Source organism: Dicentrarchus labrax, unplaced genomic scaffold, assembly GCF_905237075.1.
Source record: "Dicentrarchus labrax unplaced genomic scaffold, dlabrax2021, whole genome shotgun sequence".
Taxonomy (NCBI): domain Eukaryota; kingdom Metazoa; phylum Chordata; class Actinopteri; family Moronidae; genus Dicentrarchus; species Dicentrarchus labrax.
The window spans coordinates 4,682,205-4,705,487 of NW_026136714.1; the positions used below are offsets into that span (position 1 = coordinate 4,682,205).

Genomic DNA, 23,283 nt, shown 5'->3' on the forward strand with positions numbered 1-23,283 from the left:
TGGTTAAAATGCAAATGACGTTTTTGTGGTCAATACCCAGTAACCACAAGAGAGAATGGTTTCCTCTCATTAGCAAGCTCACATATGAAAATGTTTTCAACTGGTTTCTGCGGCGTGTTTTGTCTTTGCAGCTATTTGAGGCAAACAGGGTGAAGTTCTACATGCTGAACGAGGTGTCAGAGATGATTGGCCATCATGGACAGGTATTCAGAAAGTGAGAGAAACAGCATGACATGATGCTCAGCAGCACTATCCTCTCTTGTTTAATCCATGCTGGAGACAAGTCAGATCAGAAACAGAGGATATCGACCAAAGTGTGTCAACTTTAAAGCCCCTGAAAATGAAAATAAACGACTAAATGAGAAACTAAACATAAATCAGCCGGAGTCTGTGGTTTGATCAGATTTGACTGACAGTGCTGGCAACAGATAGAAACTCTCTGTTTGAAATAACTTTCTATTACTATAAAGTGCTATAGACACTCTATATTAGACACTCTATACACTATAATGTATATCTAATACATGGCATAGACAATTTGTTTTCCTGTTACACAGCTGAAAGAGGTGGTGCTGAAAAGCGGAAAAGTCCTGCGGGCAGACGTGTGTGTCATTGGAGCAGGTAATGTCAAATCTGCTTTCATTACTTTCTGTCTGTGTCCAATATTCAAATACACAAAATGAACACAATTATACCGCATGCAAAAAAAACCTGCATGTGATTAGCATGAAGTGGGCGTCTCTGCAAAGGGGAGACTTGTGAGTACGCATAGAAACACTTTTCATTCAGATATCTAGCGGTCAGAGGTCATGGGACCCCTCTCCAAATGGCAGTGTCAGTTTAAAAATTCCCAGCATGACTGGCATGGTTGGTAAAAATGAATACGTTCGGTCATCTAGTTTTATATGAAATCAGTATCTTCACTTCACAAAGCCTGCTACAGCCTCTGAAGACAGTGTGGAGTGGAGGATAATGGGATGGTCAATCAGATTTCTCTGGAAACGCCGCTGTCAGTGTCATTATAATCACAGCAGCTGAAGAAACTCCTTGGATTTTTTTCCCAAATCTGTTTATTTGGATTTTACAAAATGATTATATCACAATAAATGCTTGCAACATGTTAAATAAATCCCCACCTCCTCCCACACCACCCATATCACCTTCAGGTGTACAGGAAGTATGATAAAATAGGGACAACAATGTAAAAAAGATACAAATAAGAATACTAATATCACACAAGTGATAATGACAATAATAAACCACCAGAAGCACAACTACACTTATTAAACCTAATAAAATACTAGGTTTGATGATAAAGAACATATCGGACAGACACAATGAGCTACTGCATTGGAAAATAATAATAAAACCAAGGTGTCACAGCTCAGGAAATGCAGGAATGGACTCAAATGTACACAACGCAGGCACCAGGATGACTTCAGTGGTTTATTGGAAGAAAAATAGCTTGAGACAGGTATTGGTAACAGGCAGGCAGGTAAACAGGTAACTGGTAGACAGGTAACTGGTAGACAGGTAAGAGGTAAGTGGACAGGTTTGGGTGACAGAAACTCACACACTACTTACACTGGTGAGGTAAAGGATAATCAGGGTGGGGCGGACAATCAAAACTGGAGGGAAACTAACAAAGATAGGAAGTGAGGTTAAACAAGAACTCTTTCAACATTAAACAGATTACTTAACTAAAACCAAAAACCATGACACAAGGTGAAAAAACTGACGTATTATGCACTCATATATACCCTTTTAATGACTTTTGAAATGCGTGCCCCTTTCCTGCAGGAAGTGTTCCTGCAACAGGATTCCTCAAACAAAGCGGCATCCACATGGACTCCAAGGGCTTCATCACTGTCAACAAGGTATTTTAAAAAGCCTGCAGCCTGAGTGAAAGGGTTTTCTTAAGTTGTTTAATTAATTTAATGCTCTAAACTTTCTCCCAGATGATGCAGACAAATGCTGATGGCGTCTTTGCTGGAGGAGATATGGTGATCTTTCCTTTCCCGCCACGCAACAACAAGAAGGTGAACATCCCTCACTGGCAAATGGCTCATGTACACGGTGAGTGTGACACAGCTTAGATATTACGTAATGGAGCTGTTATGAGCCCAAGAAAGGGGTCTGCAACCTTTCCAGTGGCTCCCTGTGGCTTTGACAAAAAGTATATGGAAATTAATAACTCCAATTGTAAAAATTTGTAGCGGATACACAAATAAAACAAATGTTTCTGCATTTTGTTCACTAAAATGTGTGTCGATACTGAACTGGCCACATATCCGACAAAGGCTTTTGAGCGCCCAAGTTGAAAAGCCTGAGCCTGAAGACGTCACCCATCAGAAGGACCTTCTCGCTGAAAACCTCAAATGTTATTAAAAACCTCTCAAAACCCAGACAAATATGTGTTTCAAACATGGAATTTTTGTGGGTAATGGGAATACAAATACCAGTCACTAGTTTTCTTAATTGTTGTAGTTATATGATTCCATATCAACAAAACATGTTAGAATTGTGATAGAAATAGAAAGTTAACAAATAATCATAAACTGCAGAGTACCCACCTCATTTAGACCTATTAGTCATGTTGATGGGCTAATTTAGACTTAATAGGCTGTATTATAAGGCTCAAATATGTTTTATGGATCCAGATTGATTATTTTTATTATTATTATTATTATTTGGCCAAAAGACAAGCACCTAAATGTCTTTTCAACCTTACTGACAGGAAGGGTGGCAGCTCTCAGCATGATGGGCAGAGCCACTGAGATCAAAACTGTGCCTTACTTCTGGTCAGCCATGTTTGGGAAGACCATACGCTATGCAGGTAGGTACAAGGCCTTCCATCTCTCTTTAGTTTAAAGCAGTGGGGGATAAAGGGGTACATTTATGTGGGACACTGGGTAGTCTAAAATGTTGATGTAATTCCCTTCCCTGCTTTGTTCACAGCCACTGGATTGAAAAACTGATTTTAGAAAAGCATCTGTCCTGCAGTGATTTGACTTTTGATAACTAGAACCAATCAAAATGTGGGACATTGTCACAATATGCCGGACAAGAGATGAAAATGCTGTGCAGTCCCACATAAAGTGGCACACCTGGTCACTCTAGTCACAAAACAGCTGCCTTTTTTGGCCCTTGATTCCCCTCCCTGAGACCCACGTCTTAATGTCACAAATATAATATAATCCACCTACAAGATTATTAGGTTATTTGTTTAATATTAAATTTAACTATGGCTTCATATACAATTAAAATTAAAACGCAATTATATTTAATAAGGTGCCGGCAAAGCAGAAAATAAGAAGAGATTAGGTTTATATAAAACAATGACATAAAAATGTATGTATGTGTGTTCGTTGTGGAGATATTTTAAGAATATTGTGCTTTTTTGTCATACTTGAACGTTGTAAAAGTGCCCCTCTTATAATATGACAATACCAGCAGTGTCCCCGAACCAGACCTCTGGTTTAAAGGGCATTTGCTTTATTTTATCAGTGTTATGAGGCAGACATGCTGTCAGAGGAAGATTAGAGGTTGTCAAGTGTAGTTACTACACTGCCATCTAGCTGTGAGAATAAAGACCAAAGACTAAGAGCTGAGCCTGAATTGGACCAGTTTTCTTCTTGCTGTTGACAAATACATACGTATACTTTTATCATTTTCTACATGTGAAAGGTTATGGTGATGGATTCGATGATGTCATTATACAAGGAGATCTGGATGAACTGAGATTTGTGGCGTTTTACACCAGGTAAGTTTTATTTTGGGTTGATTCTCAGTTCCATTGTCATAAAAATCTGAAATAAACTGGATAATGTAAAGTAGATGCATATTTAGCTTCAACTTGGGTTATCTCATCTCTATTTATGAGCAGATTTTAGTCTTAAATCCTGCCTCCTTGTCTAATTTAACAATAGTTTCTCATTGTTTCTTCCTCTGGTCCATCTATAGGAGTGAGGAGGTGGTTGCTGTTGCCAGCATGAACTATGATCCCATTGTATCCCGAGTGGCAGAGGTCTTAGGATCCGGAAAGACGATTAAGAAACGAGATGTGGAGTAAGTCCCCTTCCCGGACTTAAATCTGGTCTCGGCTACAATAGCTGTTATGTTCTTTAGGTCTCTCAGGTTTTACTGTGAAGAAAAACATGACAAACGTTATTATCACTCTGACAGAAAACACATCGAGTCGTGGAGCTTGTGACTTAAATCACATGCAAAGTATTATATAAGCCAAACTAGTTGGCTTATTGAAACTATAAGTCACAGTGCTACAGAAAAACAATAACACCAGTTGTTATTTTGTTCCTAAATAATACAGTGACACTTTATTTTACAGGTTGTGTCATTTTATAATCATTTCTGTGGATGTGACAAAGATAAAAATAAAAATTTAGTACAAAATATAGGAAAAAAGTAGACAAAGTTCTTTAATAGTATATTAGGTTCCCACTTATTTATTCCTTTTTAGGAAAGAACCAGGTAATTCTAAAGTTATATAGTTGTGTAGAGCTCATAATAAGTTATTCATTTCATTTTAATTGCTGTGAACACTTTAGTTTAACCGTCCTATTAAGTATATATTGTGTATAAACACTTAATTAATTGTTTAGAACATTAAAATATTGTTGTAGGCAGATTTTAACTTAAAATTAACTTAATTATATTGGATTACACACACAAACAAATCCATTAAAACCGTTTAAAATGTATTAAATCTCATGTTATATTCTATATGTTTACAATAGTTTCATATTGTATTGTCATCCATTATCTGTACATACACCAATACATACATATACACTTAAAATGTCCTTATATTTGCTTACAACTACACTGTAGTATTATTTAGTGTGTCAGAGACTATTTATTAATTGTTTATATACTGCTAATAAATGCTAAATTGGGAGTGAGGATTAAAATAAACTGTAGATAGAAATGAGTTGTTTGTAGACACATTTAAAATTCTTTGCATATTAATTGTGACCTAAAGACACTCAGTTGCACTAGGAAATCATTTTAATTAATTAACCTTCCCTTTTATTAATATCAAATTATATAGTATTTTACAGGAACATTTAAAAACAATTATGTCAGTTCCTTAAATTTGTATATTCTTAGTGACCTTTGGGTCCTGTTAAATAGTGTTACTACACGACTGTGTGGCATTGTGTTACTTTATTGTTGGTGTCTGTTTTGATCTGATTTGAATGTAGTGTTCCTCATGTCTCTCATGTCTTTCATTTCTAATTATGCAAACTCAAAATTTGAAGGATGTTAGCACGGCTTGGCAAGTACGAACAAATATGAGCTTTTTTTCCTATTTTCCATTTCATCCATATTGACCGTGTGGGCAGGGGCGTATCAAGAGGGGTGGCAGCCAGTCCGGTGTCAAAATGTTGTCAAATTTAACACATTAATTTAAAAAATAACATATTAAAAAATGGAAAATTAACACACATTTTAGACCAAGTGCTAAACTTTTTAGACAATTTATTAATTTCACCTTTAGATATTTCTATTATGTGGCACAATAATGTTTTTGAGTTAAAATATCTTCATATGGGGCCTTTTCCAAGTAAATATTGATGTGGTTAATATTTCTACCACCCCTTTAAGTCTCCATGCCACACTCCTGCCACCTCATTAATATTCTCTATCCGCCGGTGTGTGTAGGCGGGTTGTCGGCAATCAACTAGATAAACACACGACTGTGTCTCATGGATGCTTTTTTTCTGTGGTTTGCAGGACTGGAGACATTTCTTGGTTGATTGACAAAGGCTCTCAATGACTTCACATCTGACGGTCACAAGGACAGACCCAAAGTCAACCTCAATATAGACACTTATGGTGCTGAGACACTGAGCAGCTATCCCGGTCTGGACACACACTCACACACACACACACACACACACACACACACACACACACACACACACACACACACACACACACACACACACACACACACACACACACACACACACACACACACACACACACACACTGGGGACAGGACTGGGGACAGGACTGTTGGAGACACACTTCCCTGAAGACGACACTGAAACTTGCTTTTGTTCCTGAGAGACACTTAAACGTGACAAACGGAGCCAAATGCAGTCTGAATACACTGAATCACTCTGTTGGCAGGTCTTTTATGGCAATCTTGTCATGTTTCACTACAAAGCAATATTGGATTCAGCCTCTTCGCTGCTGCAAGATGTATCTACCTGTACACTTTGTTTATAAGAAGCCAGGGAAGGGCATTGGCATTTTTTTTGTACAAATAACATTGTATATATGCTATAATCCTGAATGCACTGTAACAAAATAAGAACATACAATTTGAACTGAATTTTTCTAAGTTTTAAATAACAGATTTGGTTGTATGTTCGCATACAGGCCTTAGAACTGCATGCTATAATTTACTATAATAGGAGTTAAAACAAATAAGCCCCTAAACAGAGTTTTCTATTAAAATGCATCAGCAAACAAAGCTTAAACCTGCTAAAAAGAAACTGCATAATCACTGCAGCAGAACCCTGAATGCAGCTTTAACTCACACACTAACACACACACACACACACACACACACACACACACACACACACATACCTGCAGCTTTAATTCGTAATATATTACAATTTCTAGGATTACAACATACCTCTTTGTATTGGTTGCCTTGCTAGTGGATTGCACAAATGAAATTCTAATCAGACTTTGATCACACATTAGTGCTTGCAAAATAGATTCATGTATTATCTAACAAATAGATATCACCCCTTTAGAACAAATCTAAAGTATAGCAGCTCACATGTAAGGTTATTTTTCATAGCGGTCACCTCCATTGGTATATTCTTTGTTACTAACTCAGGGAACTGAGGCTTGTGGGCTTACTGGAGTTTCTGGTCCTTTTGCAAGCAGAAATTAAATTGCTTTAATATTGTTTTCCCGGTATATTGTTAATTGCACCAGTTCCTTCAGAAACTGCTTATAGTGGGTGTAAAGAGGGTTATATAAAGCGGATGCTTGATTACATCCTGGTGTGCTGATGATCCCAAAATACTTGAGTCCTGACACACATTGTTGTTCCTACAGAGAAGCCTTGAATGGCATTTTTATAACTAAACTTTGAAATAAAAGTCTTCCAACAACAACTACTCACTGCTTTACACAACGTTTCCTTCTCCATGTTACTCCACCTATTGTTTCTGTGTGCACTCTTGACTTTATTAACAAGGAAAACTGTAAATAGTCAGAAGAGTAAAAGTCAGTAGAAAATGTTTAATAATTTTCCAGGATGTGACAGAGTTTGCAGCTTTATGACACGTTTCATTCTTTGAGTCGGGGTTACTAAGAAAAACAGTCTACATTTCTCACAATTAAAACATTTTTTGGAAGAAATTACACAGAATAGATAAATTCACATACAATTTATAAATGAAATCAAACAAAAAAAAAGATTTTCCCTAACGAGGACACCTAACACACACACACACACACACACACACACTACAAAACTTGACAGTGTTCACAGTCATATTGCAAACAGCCCGCAGAGGGTTTTCTACATTATTTGGGTAAAAAGCACCTCAAAGACTAATAAATACATCTACAAACACTGGAGTGAAGGCAGAACATGGTAATATAGTCCTAAAACCGGATCTATAGACAACATGAAGGGTTCAGTGCTAGATATACATCAGTGCAGTGACAGCACTGATTGTAAAAGTATTTAAATGTCTGTGGTTTATGTAAATATTATCACATAAAAATCACAAAACAAAACAGAGACTCTTTGGAGGCAGGAGACAGCTTGCAGCTCTTACTGGTATGAAAATATGTGAAAAAATATCCGTCTATAATGCCCGAGTATTATCATAGCATTGGTTATTGTAGTATTAAAAACAGTCAGAATGCAAACGCATGCAGGATATTCTGGCATCTCATACTGAAGACAACATGACAGACATCCGGACGGTGGAGTGAGATTTGAGGACTACATGACAACAGACTTTACAGAGGACATTGTAAAAAAAAACACTATTGCTGACAGAAAGCAGCTGCAGGTTACTCATGAAGAAATTAATAAAAAGTCCATTTGTAAACACTTCTTTCTAACATCTGCATTTATGCACTACAAAAATTTAAAAATATCTATTCACATTATGATATTAGTTTTCATCAAATGACTACAATCACAGCTTCTCCTGTAAAGGCACTTTTTTAAATTCTTAATCTTTAAGCTCTTGAGATGAGAAATGCTGGCAGTGATCTCTGCTGCATCGGAGGGTTACACATCTGCCCGACTGAGAAGAGAAAAACCTGATCGTTTGGTGGATGATCGTCTGTTTAGAAAGTCCCGCTGGTTCCACTCTAAACACCAAATGACGCACTGTGGCAGATGAGCCGATCGTTCACTAACATCTTGCATCAATATGCCGACATAAATGTGTAAACTGTCTTCAGCTTACCCGGGGTCAGAGGTCATATTCTGCTGCACACTGCTGCAGGTACCATTCGTACAACTTCCCCTGTGGAGTAAAAGTAACTGTGTGAGATTCACAATTCTGATGATTAAAATGTGACAAATGAAAATGTTTAAATCTGCATTCAAGTTACAATCTTATAAGTTTTGATGAATTCAAACCCTGTTTTTTCCCCATTTAATGTATTTACATTCTGTAAAAACCTCTCTTTAATAGTCGATTTAATTGCTAATGTGTGAGGGGTTCACAGGAAATAGTGAGGAAGTTACCCTTTGTAGTTACTGATATCACCCCCGAAATATTAACCTTATATAAATGTTGTGGAAAAGTGTTAGCAATTAGCACTAAAGTAGTGGGCAGTGAATCCTAACCGATGAACTGGGAACGTAAAAAGCTCCGTACAGCTGCAGTCAAGAAATAAGTCTCAGTGTGTTTGTTCTTTGTACAGTAATTACACATGCATTACTGCAGCTTTAACTTCTGTACTCGACATCACTCAAAATAGAAATCTAACCTTCTTAGTTTTGACGATGTCCTGGACATAATCACTGTACTCTGCCATCGCCCTCTTCTCCTTCTTCGTCAGAGTCTTATTCCCTCGGCTGCGGAGGAAGAACATCACAACAATGTCCATGTGTTTGTGTGTGTGTGTGTGTGTGTGTGTTTGTGTGTGTGTGTGTGTGTGTGTGTGTGTGTGTGAGAGAGAGAGTGTGTATATGTTGGCTGTAAAACACACACCCTCCTTGACAAAACAGGAAAAGCTCTACTTTATTCAGACATTTCCCAGAGGGTTAAGATTATTTATGTTAAGGGTTTCACTTTAAGTAACCTGGTTTCCATGTAGACGGAATCAACATGTGCGTAGGGCTGCAATTTACAATTCATTACCAATAAGTCTGCCAATTATTTTGTCCAAAAATAGTTAACAATGTCCATTAGAACTTCTAAAAAACCCCAAATTACATCTTTAAAGGTCTTGTTTTGTCTGAGCAACAGTCCAAAACCACAAATGAGAAGCTGGAATCAATGTGGTTTTGGCACTTTGTTTTAGAAGCAATGACTAAAAGTAATATTTAGGAGGATCGCCTTCCATGGAAGTCCACCATGTTTAACCGCCATGTTTCTACAGTAGCTCAGTACGGACAAACCAAACACTAACATCAGATGTGGCCCTTCATGTTTTTCGCGGGTTTCGTGGCCATTGTAGTTTCTCTTGCATACTTCACAGCCCGTTCTCATTCCCAGGTCGTCAAATACAGATGCGAGGAGTGTTCAGTTAGTTGCAATCTGAAACTTCACCGCTAGATGCCACTAAATCCTACACACTGGTCCTTTAAACAATTGATTGATTATCAAAATAGTTTTAATCAATCATGGTTTTAGCGCTAAGTGTGTGTATATGTTTGTATTGTATTTGTAACACTTACCCTGCAAAATACTTTGCTAGGAAAAGCAGGAGGTAGCAAAATGCTCCAAAAACTATCACGAATACAACTTGTCCATCTTCTGGTATCCAGTCCCATAAACACATCACTATTCCCTGTAAGACACACGTTCAACAGACGCTCAGAGAACCAATAAAAATGAGCAGGTGCAAAATATGGAATTAAATCCTGTTTACTCTCAGGACTTACTGTGACAATGGAGAGGGTCCGAGCCGGGCCTTCGCCCAACAGCTCATCCAGCTGCTCTTTGGAGAAAGTGTTCACAATGAAACTGAGGATGAAGAGGGTAGGAAGGACAATACCCAGAGTACCACACAAGAACGAGTGCAGACGGACGCTTTTGTTGTAAGTCACATCAGTCCTGCGTGCACACAGAGGAAATCTGGTTTTAATATCACATTCTCTGCAGCGGGTAATATCTGTTATCTCGTCTGTATACACATGATATGGTTTATTTGCTCAAGGATGCAACCTGTCATTCTGCATCAGGGTAAATTAAATCGAACACAGTAACACATGCTAACCTGTCCTTCTCTAATCTGCTGCTGATGGTGGAACGAATAAGGTCACAGTCTTTCTCCAGCTGATCCAAAGTCTTCTGAACGGCCTGGTTGATGGTCTTCTCGATGGTCTGACACACCCCATCGATCTGGTTCACACATCGGCTCGGCTAAACAAGACAGAGGCTCATAAGTGCATAAAATCTGGAATAACTGTGCAAACACGTACAGCTGTGCACCTCAAATAGGGAACAGGGTCTGGAAACGTCTAAAAGAAATCCTGAGGGGTGTTTTGACTGACAGCCATGTGCATTTAGCAGGAAGTGAAGCTGCACTTGCTCAGCGAAAATAAATTGGAGGTCAGGAGGGATGCACAAATCTACCATATGGAGTAGAGCTTTGTGGTTGTAGATCACAAGATGGTGCAGCAATAACTCAGGGCTGGGGCTGCCATTGTCAAAGGTGGCTGATCAAAGGCCATGGTTTACAACCACTGTTCGCCCACAAGAGTGGATAACTCTCTCAGTCATCATATTGCAAAATGAATCATCCTGTCCCAGCCAGTAAACCTGGAGTGGAGAATTTACATTCAAGGATAATCGATGGCTGTTCAACCCCAAGGATAGCAGAGAGCTTTAAATCCAGACTAAAGATCAGACCTGGATCTGTTAAAGGGAAACACGAAAGAAAAAGGCCAGAAACAGGGGAGATGCAGTGCATGATTTAGGGCAATTATCTGATGGTATTGTTTAAAGTTAGTAAAATTGAAGGTTAAAACTAAAAACGTATAGATGTAGACTAAAATGTCATTTATAGGAACATACAGCAAGCAAACAAACCTTCTGGGGGTTGGGGATGTATATTGTCGGCATCTCAAAACCACATTTGTTGAGACCAGGACGGCGACACAGTTCCTGGACTATCTGCATCATCACCCTCTGCAGAAACAAACAAATGAAAGTTCATTTATCAAGTTTAACTTGACTTTTTTGGGGGATCAAAATAAAATAAATATAGATTTAGTGTACTTTACCTGTCTGTCTGTTTCCTTCCCAGCTTCATCTGCCTTGCTGAGGTAGAACAAAAGCTTGTCTCCACATTTCTCACTCAGCTTCTCCACAATGTTGAGTGTGCGTTTGCAGAGTGCCTGGCCCATCGGGTCGAAGAACACGAATATCAGGTCGGCCTGTTCTCCTGCACAGAAAAAAACCCCATCCATTAGAGGAACAACAACAGCTTTAGAGTAGATAGTTAAACAGGTGCTAAGACATACCCAACCAAGTGATGGCGCTGTTGACATCAAAAGGGTAGACCATGTCCCCGTCCACCAAACCCGGTGTGTCCACGAATGTCACCAGACTGAACTTCTTCTGCTTGGAGGTGGAAATCTCAGCAGACAGATAGTCCATAACACCTGGAATACACAAACACTGTGTGTGTACAGGTGTTTCCTTCGGGATAAATTCATAGTAACAACGGTGGTAAATAAAAAGTTGAGTCCCCGCAGGAAGCTGTCGCCTTTAATGACTATATTACTATGTGCTACTGGAAGCCGCAGTGCAGTCAATACTTGGAAACCTGAGGGAGGCCGGTGTCAGTAAAGATCAAGAATGCTGTCAACCTTTTGGTGCTTGCAGGTTTGCATTTGTAACTGAACTGCAAAATCGTGGAGGATGATCTGGATGAAACATGTATGTCAGCTGTGAACAAACATTAAAACATTTTAAAAAAAGAATCAATAAATTCCGGTGTAACTCAAGCGGCCACACCCTCACAGATAAAACTTCAATTTTAACACATGAAAACACTCGTTAGGGTCTCAGTTTCTCCCACCGTCCCCTCTGCGGAGCGGTCTGGTTGTCATGGTTACACACAACAGCTCTTCAACTGGCAGCTTTAACATGGGGCGTGGGACATAAAGCTAGCCAGTGAAGAACGACTGTGAGGCAACGCACTGTGAGGTTACACTACTCCCGACACAACCACCACACGTGATCCCCCCCAAACCCCGACTCTGAGCATCAGAACAGGATCACTATTTAGACATACTCCCACTATTGACAGAACCCCACCCACACCCACCACCCCATCCTTCCCTCTACACACACACACACACACACAGGCCTGGGATGACACTGAGGCTGTTTCATAGGAAGAGGCAGGTGTTAACAGCCAGCACAAATCACATCCTTGTGCTGCAGCGAGCAGAGCCACTGCTACTGGGGCACATTAGCATTCCCTTATGTTTCTCTTACAGCAGCATGAACACAATATCAATGCATCTGCCTCCTATCACACGTCTTAAAAGTGAATTCCTACAGTCTTATGATGCCAAAAGTGAGAGGTAAACATATATATATATACATATGCAGATATTATCAAGTAGCTTCATGTTTGATCTCTATAAAGGCTGCTGGATTATACTTTACTTAGTCAGGATTGTTCAAAACATACATGCATGCATCTTTGCATTACTAAAAAGAAAAAAATTGCAATTATGCTAATCAATTTAAAAATAAGTGAATCAAATAATAGCCTTGATACAGACATATTCGTCCACTCTAGTGGAAGAAAGTCCTCTAAGTCTCCAGAAAGGTGAAAAGGAAAACGAGAGCGATACTCGCCAATGGGTGCTAAGTTCCTCAAGTGACTGTAACTGAGAAGGCTACACTGGAGATCCTGTGCACAGGAAAAGGGCAAAGGCTGCAATAATGCTGCATCGACTAAAAGACTAAAAAAGAACTTGTTGGACTAAACAGGTCAAACCAGACACAGTGCAAATATATCTACAGAAAAGGAGTAAACAGCACAGCCTTAAAATCTTTGTTGTCTAACAGTAACGGCTCATTTGACCTGTGACGAAAACACAAAATTCCCATGCAACATGAAGCCGAAACTCTGGACAACAGGTTGATAAGATAATGGCAAAAAGACACAGTTAAACATCGTTTAAGTCTAAAACAACATAAAGAAGTGTCTCCATGGCATATCCCAAAGGAGAACAAACTGTATAATCAGCAGATACTCCCACATAAGGATATATGGTGCTTTTTTCTGATGAGTCATCCTCAGTCGCTGTCACAGGTAAACAAATGCCTGATAAAGTGTATTTCCAGAGGATGCGATTTTCAAATAAAAAGCCTGCTTGTATTCCAGCAGCAGATCGTTGGTGTTGCGAGGCTCTGCAGGCCTGCGGAGCTGTTGCTGCTGGAGTCTGGGCTGTGCCGTCTCTAATGGCTGTGACATTTCTCAGCAGCTCCTCCTGACTCCACTGCACTGCTGTCGATGGGGCGTGTGACTCACACGCCATACCGTGAGCACTCCGGTCCGCACCCAGTGAACCCTCACTCCCTACACGCCTCACTGTCAACGCACACACATACATTACTGCCCTCCCCTCCCCTCCCCTTCCCCGTCCACGCTGATGCTCCCACTCAGACAGCAGGCACACCCAGACTTTCTGCACGACCACTTCAACATCCAGAAGCTTCAGGCCACTGCTGACGCACAGAGAACTGAGACCATTTGTCTTAACACAATGTGCCGCTAATGACGTCTCTTTCTTCTACGAGAGAGTAATCTCAACTCCCATATCTCGGAAACAAACATCACAAATGTAACATGAAGGGGGAATAAGAGTCTGGTCTGATTTATAAAGAAAACTTAATACGTCAAAGCTGTGACTCAGTGTTGAGTCATCAAGGTGAAGCATCTAAACTCAACCTCAGATCACAAAAGACAAGCCTGACCTGTGATACCCATAAATAACTCATGGTTACATGATACACACAGGATCAAACAGCCACAATGTCTTTAAATCAAGTTTACTTCATCTTAAATAGCAAAACTCAACTTTTGAACTTGAACATGAGTCTGTCACGTTCACTTCAATTAACTTTAACAGTTTTCAAGAGGAAATATTTATGGGCCACACAGCAGGACGCTATCTTAAACCTCAAAGGAACCAATCTCTGTCTGCAGTTCATAATTGCATTCATCTCCTGTTCACTGTTCCTAATGCTGCTTCTCCCTGCTGTTCCAGCACATTTTAACACTTTATCCTCTCTATTCCCTCTTTGATGTTTTTCATTATGATGCCAGCAGAGGGGGAAATAAATCAATAAAAAACACAATTCTTTCTCCCTTGCACACACTACAAAGGTGATAATATTTATTTGAATTTTTAGGCGTTACGGTAAAGTTAATGAGAATGTGTTGCGCACCAAGACTGCAGTACTGATCTTATCCTCGCACAAAACAGGGAAATATTTTATGCTGGTTTCAGTATTAAAGGCAGTGAGAAGCAAAGCCACTAGATTTAAATGACTATCCTCACATTAAAAATTTAGTAAACTGTTCTATTATGTGAGATGTTTAGAAATGTTATGTGACGCATCGTATTAGAAACAGTGCAAAATCTGCATGCAGACAACAAAATCTACGCATAATGACTGATTTATGAAGATAAAAATAGCTTTTAGGGAAGGATAAGTACAGTAGAGAGGCCCTGCGTAATTCAATATTACTCCATTTTCAGTACAAGCATGCTAAATACTTTAAACAGTGCACTTTTCAGAAAGCCATTATGAGTTACTGATGCTAAAACAAGAATAAAAGGCTTACCTTTGAACTCAAGCAGTGGTCGAAAGTGAGGGTAGAGATGTAGCGTTGCATTCCCCTGTGAAAGAGGTAAAAAGACAATGTGAGAAATAACCTGATATGGTCTTATATGAATCTGCAGTTTGCTCTCTCTTCTCAGTACTTCGCACTCAAGTCTTACACCAGCTGCTGTGCTGCAGCTCAGTACGCTCTCTTTAAGCTTTTCCTGTACATAGCAGATAATCCTTCCGCTCTGCAGTCCTGCACTGCAAATACAGTATATTATTCATCTTCATCACCTTCATCACAGCAGGATGTGAAGAGAAAGGCAGAGGAAAAGGATGAAAGAAGACGGAGAGACAGGTGTCTCCCGAGCCTGTTTATGTGCTGCAAAGATGCCTCTGTGTGTGAGTGTGTGTGAGAGTGTGTGTGTGTGCGTGTGAGTGTGTGTGTGTGTATACAACAAAGCCCCTCATTGGAGCAGCATACAGAATGAGAAATCACCACTGACTGAGGGAGTGCCCTTCTATACATCGAGCACATCGCTTCATCAACCTTTATGACTGGCTGCGGCGTCAGTTCCCATTACTGAAGTTAAACATTCAGAAATCTCTCATCCACAAATCTGAGAAGTGCCGTCTGAATATGAAATATCGTTAGTTAACAAACACTGAAAAGATCTGGGGAAAAAAGCATGCAACACAAAGCTGGTTGTAAGTGGTAGTTGTCTTTCTTTTCAAGCATAATCTACTTCTTGTGTTTTAGGACTTTTCATCAGATCTTTCAAACAGTGAACACCAAGCCCCTCTGTATCAGTGCTGGAAATGTTGGCTGTCTTCATGCTGTTCTTACCGTCAGTGATTCTCTTTTGCGACCACTTGTGATGAACGTGAACCCCTGCGTTTCAATGGCGACACCTGTTTTCTGTATGTGCTCTTCAGCATACCTAAAATGACAGCAGCAGGCATCAAAAACTATTCTTATCTTCTTAGTGAACAGGATCTAATGCACTGCAAAAAGGGATCTCAAGAAAGGGGGAAAAAAAGCCTTGTTTCTGGGAAATTAGTCTTATTTGTTGTCTTAAAAGAAAAATAATCTTGTCAGGCATGTTTTGCATTTGAAAGGTAGTCTGGTTTTAAGAGAATATATCTCAGTAAGATATTATAGCTAATATTCAGTGGAATTTAACCAGTGACAAGTTACAACAATGGTTTGCATAATATCCCAGCAGAGGAACAAGATTATTTTTCTTATTTTATTTTAAGACACCACTTGCACAACTTCTACATTAAAGAGAGAAGTAGACTTGTCCCTAATTATTAATCCTAAATTAAGCGGGGTACAAATTTTAAATAAATGTGTTTTTATTGCTTATAATAAGCACAACTTGCTTAAATATTTCTAGTTCTAGTCTTAAGGCCCATTACAGTCTTTCAGTGCCAGATTATTATACCTCTTTTAAGCATTCTAGCCAAGCAAAATCGCCTGGCTAGAGACAGAGCTGCAACTAACAAATAATTTCAAATTTCAAGTCATATTTTTTGCAGCTTGCAATATTAGTGTTCACAAAGCATCCTCTTCATGTTGCTTATTTTGTCCGACCAATAGCCAAAAACCCAAAATATTAAATTTACGGTGATATTAAGCAGAGAAAAGCTGCAAATCGTCAAATTTGAAAGGCTGGAACAAGTGAGCGTTGATAAATGACTATAACAATTAATCATATATGCAGTTATTGTAAACTAATTATCTGTCTATCAACTAATGAAGTGATCATTTCATCACTAATGCTAATAAACCAGCCTGATGCCTTTGTACATTAAAAGGTCAGTTTATATGTTAGAGGTTTGGTTGAAACGGTGAATGTGAACCTATAATAATAAACTCTTGTATGCTCTTCTCAAATACAACACTTTGTATGCACTCAGTATTAAATGCAGGGCAGCACAATTGCATTGTTAAATAATAATAATCCAAATCACAGAAGCTTAAATTTGCTGATAAAAAGTCAAATGTGTGTCAAAACAGCATTATAATGAAGTGTTGTGGTGCTCAAGAAATGCTCTGGCCTATAAATCTTGTTCTCCAGATGTAAGAAAACATGTTTGTTTGGTACAGACCCCAACAAATGTCACATAATCAGGATTTTAATAGTTTTCAGTGATAATGAAAATTGTAATGCAAAAATGGTCATTCATCATATTTTTTTTTTTTTACCACACTGTGCACCCCTAATTAAAAATAAATGTGGGAATTATTAAGATTCACATCTGTAACATTTGCATAATATGAGAGTACAACAAATATATTGACGAGTAGTGCTTCCTCTCTGGGAGAATCCCAATCATCTCCCCAACCAACAAATGCTACAATACAAACAGTTATTGATTAAACCAATTAAACCGAAGCTATAGAAATAAATGGTGAGTGCATTAACGAGTACAACCCCTTTAAACACACCCCGCACATCAACCACTTCATGCTAAACCCCCCCCCCCCCCAACTCTGAAATATGCGTGACTGTTAGCATGATTGACAGCTGAGCTCCTCGTGGTGGCGGTTCGAAACACATTCCTGAACTAGCTGAGAGTAACGTTTCAACTGTAACACAGAGTTTTACTGCCCCTCCAACAGAACACTAGGGTTGTGCGATATATAACATTTTATTTTACCAGACATATCTTTTAGATCTGTGGTTTTCAAAACTGGGATCCAGGGACCAACGGGGGTCCTTGAGTGGCTTATAGGGGGTCCCCAGCAAAAGAAGGAATATATTAAATATTCTAACTTTTAGCATATTTTTGGGAAGCTGGAACAACAAGGGAAGAAACAGGGTTGAACGATTCATCATTGATTGACTATGAAGACCTTGAAACAGACATGAAAACCCCTGATTTATTGTTTAAATTATCTGCTTTCAGTCTGTCAAAAGTGACCATTTGCTGCTTTTCTTCGTCATAAATAGAATAACTTCTATATTCTATATATAACTTAGATAGTTCACCCAACAAAAAAGCTGTTTTGAAGAAGAAATCCTCTTGTGATGGACATTTTCCACTATTCTCTGACATTTTATACACAAAAAGATTAAATGAGTTACTAATCACAAGTTTCATTTATAAAGAAAATAAACGCAGCAGCCATAAGACCATAAAAATATGTCAACTGGCTTCTGTTTATAACAGCGTTGTGGTCCTTATCCTACTATTTCCTGGGCTGTATTACCTCATAGTGGGCAATATTGATAACAATTAGCAATCAATGATACTGTTTGATGGAAATATTGGATTTATAAGATGTTATTAAAGTGGGGAAGTGACTTAATTAGTTGTATTAGCCAAAAATGGACATTTCCATCTGGTTATTTCACCTACAATTATATCTACAATATATCTACATTCCAAAAAATGTACAATATCACAACACACTATTAGGTTATGACAGAGGATTTTGTCCACATGGTCCCTGAATGCTATATATGCTCATGTTAAATCAGAATCAGCTCAAATGGTAAAACAATATTAATAATTTGCTAACAATTTTCCTTTTCTGTAGCTTGATTGTGCAAGTAGCTTCTGTCAAAACACTCAACTCATGCATTATTTAGTTGTCACACAAAATAACAAAACAGAATTATTTGTCTTCCCTATCGACTCTGCAAATCCTACAAATAAATATTTCCTTTGGCAAAACTGCTGCCCTTTATTCAAACCACAGAGCGCTTTTTTTAAAAGTCATGTGTGAAGAGGATATTTCTGTGTTACCGAACTCTCATTCACACATGGAGCAGAGCATGTGATGGTCAGGCAGCCTGGCACAGCCTAATGGTACTATAGATGTATTACCAGTTAATGAAGGAGCTCTTCCCTGCAGAGTGGTTACCCATTATCATCACAATGATCTTCTTTCTGGGAGGCAGGAGCCGGACTCCAAGGCTGCTGGCAATCTTCACCAGGCCTGAAAACACACACACACACACACACACACACACACACAGTAAGCAGGTAGCAATTAAAGTACCATCACCACAATGTCATGCTTAAAATCAGCCGTGAAATAAAAATACTTGCATCATAAAATTGGAGCAAAAACCACTAAAAAGTAGGCCTATCGTGCATAGCTAACAGATAACAACCAGTAATGTGAAAATCTATTTGTTACAATAAAGTTTAGTCTAAAAAAATACTAATAACTGGTTTTGCATTAAACACATTTTTAGTCTTATTTCTAAAATCCAATCTGGGCAGAGAACCACTGAGACCACCGAGGAGTAGAGTTGGGAAGTAACAAAGTACAAATACTTTATTGTACTTAAGTAGTTATTTCAGATATCGGTACTTTACTTGATTATGTATTTTTCTGACCACTTTTTAGTTTCACCCCCGACATTTTTAAACAAATATCTGTACTTTCTAATCCTTACATTTTCAGAACAGGCTCGTTACTTTAGTTTTAATGCGTCTGAGGATTGTTATTATTTTATATATATAAAACAGCTGGTAGAAATATCCTTAAGAGACACCAAGAGAGTACTTTCTACGTACATTTCAGAGTCTAGTATCTGTACTTCTACTCGAGTAAAGAATGTGTGTACTTTAAAGGTTAAAGCATTTAACCCCCAAACTGGTCCAGTGAACCTGTTCAGTGGTAAACAGATCAGACTGTGTTTGTGTGTAAATGTGTGATCCTGGAGAGAGGACCATTGCTCTCAGCAATATAACCTCTTTTAATAAATAAAGGTTTTTTAAAAAATCTACAAAGGAGAAGACAAATAAAAGAATGGTAACCGTGCAATTTCAATCTGGATGGGGTTTTCATTCAAAAGTAATTAGGGCTGAAACTACTTATCGATTCGTCAGTTGACAGCAAAATAATTGTGAACCATTTTGATGATGGATTAATCATTTCAATTATTCTTTAAACAAAAACTTTTTTTAAATACCAAAACAATTTCTGGTTTCAGCCTCTCAAAAGAGGCAATGTGTTCCTTTCTTTGTCACATCATTGTAAATTGAATATCATTGAGTTTTGGACAAAACAAGACATTTGAAGATGTCACCTTGGATTCTGGAGATTAATCAATAATAAAATAGTTAAAGTCCCAAACTAAATATTAATGATTTAATATTTAATTAAATATTATGTTTACCCTTTAATTGGAACCAAAATTACTCAGTTCCTTCCAGGAAATTGTCAGGAAAGTATGATTTTTAATATTGATGCACAATCTCAATTCATGTATTGTAACTGAAATGAAGCAGCTCTTCAGTTATACCAGAGTTAACTATTATACTAACATATATAGTACAGGACTATGGTACATATATAGTACAGGACTATAGCACATATATACTACAGGACTATGGTACATATACAGTACAGGACTATAGTACATATAGTACAGGACTATGGTACATATATAGTACAGGACTAGTACATATATAGTACAGGACTATGGTACATATATAGTACAGGACTATGGTACATATACAGTACAGGACTAGTACATATATAGTACAGGACTATGGTACATATATAGTACAGGACTATGGTACATATATAGTACAGGACTAGTACATATATAGTACAGGACTATGGTACATATATAGTACAGGACTAGTACATATATAGTACAGGACTAGTACATATATAGTACAGGACTATGGTACATATATAGTACAGGACTATGGTACATATATAGTACAGTTAGACTATAGTACATATATAGTACAGGACTATGGTACATATACAGTACAGGAGTATAGTACATATATAGTACAGGACTAGTACATATATAGTACAGGACTATGGTACATATATAGTACAGGACTATGGTACATATACAGTACAGGAGTATAGTACATATATAGTACAGGACTAGTACATATATAGTACAGGACTATGGTACATATATAGTACAGGACTATGGTACATATATAGTACAGGACTAGTACATACATAGTACAGGACTAGTACATACATAGTACAGGACTATGGTACATATATAGTACAGGACTAGTACATATATAGTACAGGACTAGTACATATATAGTACAGGACTATGGTACATATATAGTACAGGACTAGTACATATATAGTACAGGACTATGGTACATATATAGTACAGGACTATGGTACATATACAGTACAGGAGTATAGTACATATATAGTACAGGACTAGTACATATATAGTACAGGACTATGGTACATATATAGTACAGGACTATGGTACATATACAGTACAGGACTATAGTACATATATAGTACAGGACTAGTACATATATAGTACAGGACTTATGGTACATATATAGTACAGGACTATGGTACAATATAGTACAGGACTAGTACATATATAGTACAGGGGATATAGTACAGGACTAGTACATATATAGTACAGGACTATGGTACATATATAGTACAGGACAATAGTACAGGCATGGTATAGTACAGGACTATAGCACATATATAAGTACAGAGTATAGTACATATATAGTACAGGACTAGTACATATATAGTACAGGACTATGGTACATAATAGTACAGGACTATGGTACATATATAGTACAGGACTAGTACATATATAGTACAGGACTAGTACATATATAGTACAGGACTAGGATAGTACAGGACTATGGTACAATATAGTAAGACTATGGTACATATATAGTGTTAAGTACAGGACTATGGTACATATATAGTACAGGACTAGTACATATATAGTACAGGACTAGTACAGTACTATATTAAGGCTGCAAAGTCAGCACACACAGTGATCAGGTGACCTGCACAGGACTGTTGTATGAAACCAAGAAGACACTTATTTACAGTGTTCAGCCTCATTACTTTAAAGCAGCCCCCTCTGTGCTGAACCGGTTTCTTCTGCAGCACTCTGCAGGAGTGTAACTTGTCAGATATGGGCGCTGCCCTGCAGGGCTGCAGAGGAACCAGTGTTCAATGTCATCAGTTTGACACTGACAGACAGCTGCTGCAGACCACCACCTCCTTTACACATTAAACTGCTCCGTTTTACGCTCCCTGCAAACTTCAGATTTAGTCCTGCTACACCACTAAGTTACACAATAGCACAACTATGCGTGCTCGTTTCTGCTCTACGCTCCTAACTGTTGACTCATATGGATCCGGGGTTATTGATTATTTACCGTTTTCGCTGTCGACATACAAACTGTGGCATTCTTTCAGTATCCTCTCACTCGGTGTGGTGATAGCAGACTCCAGGGGGTTTGCCACAGACCGGGGCTTTCTGCCCGACATTATGAACACCAACCACCAGCTGCCTCTCTGCTGCTTCCTAAGCCACCAGGGGAAGACTTTCGGTGTTGCACAAAAGACTCTGCTGTGCGGATGAAGCGCCCCCCTACGGTCAAACACTAACAGGACACCTCTCCGGTCTGAGTCTACTTATCAAAGGATTAGGATCACCTTTGGACCTGCATCTAACATTGCTGGCCCCACAGTCCCCTGAGGACCTGTGCAGCAATTATTACTTTGTTACAATTCAATTAACTGCACATTTGTTTGGTAATAAGCATAAAAACACATTATGGTGAGCATTATTCTATTCTTACACCATATACCAGTGGTTACCAACCTTCTCTATGCATAAACTGACATATTTTATGGATATTTCAAATTATATTTAATGCAGAACAACTGATAAACTGTACAATGAACCCAACAATTGCAGGAAGTTTGAGTAAAACGAGCACTTTTGATTATTTCCTGTGAATATTGCAAGAGATGAGCAGGGTTTTATATTTTTAAGAACTCTTTATACAATTATCTGTCTGTATATATAACAATCATACATTCTTAATAAGCTTATTTTTTGACAAATTCAGTGTTTTGCTCTCCCTTACGTTCTATTAGCTGCATACTTTTCTAATGATGAGGATGAAGCTGATTAGTAGAGTTTAGACCTCAAATTATCATCTAAATTTACAATTTCATCAAATTTTTCTTCACAAGAAATTAACGTAATGTTGATCTGTAGGACTATTGTGGATATTTTTAAAGTTTTTTTAAAAAAGCTTGCAGAGATCCTGACCCCAGGTTGGGGATCTCTGCTATATACCATATATATTTTAGTTGATATTATACTCTACACATAATTTTGCTTTGAATCATGCATTATATCCAAGCTAACGTTGGACCCACAGAAGTTTTTATAGCCTATAAAATATCCTTAAAAAAAGCCCCACCTTTAAGATGTCACTTATGTAA

General features: G+C 38.2%; 2 protein-coding genes across 6 annotated transcripts in view; one reads left to right on the forward strand and one right to left on the reverse strand.

The window, feature by feature from the left end:
- Positions 1-7,169, forward strand: part of LOC127376249 (apoptosis-inducing factor 3) — a 19,518-nt gene extending 12,349 nt beyond the window's left edge. The window contains exons 13-21 of one of the 2 annotated variants that reach the window (XM_051422959.1): positions 132-203; positions 558-621; positions 1,801-1,877; positions 1,959-2,076; positions 2,738-2,836; positions 3,688-3,763; positions 3,964-4,068; positions 5,283-5,303; positions 5,758-7,169. In XM_051422959.1, the coding sequence (XP_051278919.1) occupies positions 132-203; positions 558-621; positions 1,801-1,877; positions 1,959-2,076; positions 2,738-2,836; positions 3,688-3,763; positions 3,964-4,068; positions 5,283-5,303; positions 5,758-5,800 (675 nt within the window). In that variant the 3' untranslated portion in view covers positions 5,801-7,169. The remainder of the gene's footprint in view (positions 1-131; positions 204-557; positions 622-1,800; positions 1,878-1,958; positions 2,077-2,737; positions 2,837-3,687; positions 3,764-3,963; positions 4,069-5,282; positions 5,304-5,757) is intronic. The other variant, XM_051422960.1, reaches the window with a different exon arrangement.
- si:dkey-98f17.5 (uncharacterized protein LOC569123 homolog) lies at positions 4,125-22,370 on the reverse strand. Of its 4 annotated transcripts, none has more exons than XM_051422964.1 (13): positions 22,203-22,370; positions 18,888-18,999; positions 15,895-15,988; positions 15,067-15,121; positions 11,717-11,857; positions 11,477-11,637; positions 11,283-11,381; positions 10,468-10,613; positions 10,133-10,304; positions 9,926-10,038; positions 9,013-9,100; positions 8,484-8,543; positions 4,125-4,143 (listed from the first exon to the last, which is right to left on the reverse strand). In XM_051422964.1, the coding sequence occupies exons 1-12, from the start codon at positions 22,312-22,314 to the stop codon at positions 8,490-8,492; spliced, it is 1,347 nt and encodes a 448-aa protein (XP_051278924.1). In that variant the 5' UTR covers positions 22,315-22,370; the 3' UTR covers positions 4,125-4,143; positions 8,484-8,489. The 4 variants fall into 4 exon arrangements, with proteins under 4 accessions (XP_051278924.1, XP_051278923.1, XP_051278922.1 ...); XM_051422963.1 differs by lacking the exon at positions 4,125-4,143 and adding an exon at positions 7,274-8,385; XM_051422962.1 differs by lacking the exon at positions 4,125-4,143 and adding an exon at positions 7,274-8,404.
- Positions 22,371-23,283: the final 913 nt, after the last annotated feature.

Bases quoted from the DNA above. Each gene is read 5' to 3' on its own strand.
- si:dkey-98f17.5 (XM_051422964.1), bottom strand. From the start codon at position 22,314: ATGTCGGGCAGAAAGCCCCGGTCTGTGGCAAACCCCCTGGAGTCTGCT. The intron at 15,989-18,887 runs GTAATACATCTA...CTGTCATTTTAG, and splicing joins AAGAGCTCCTTCATTAACTG to GTATGCTGAAGAGCACATAC. The intron at 15,122-15,894 runs GTAAGAACAGCA...CCTCTTTCACAG, and splicing joins GCAAAAGAGAATCACTGACG to GGGAATGCAACGCTACATCT.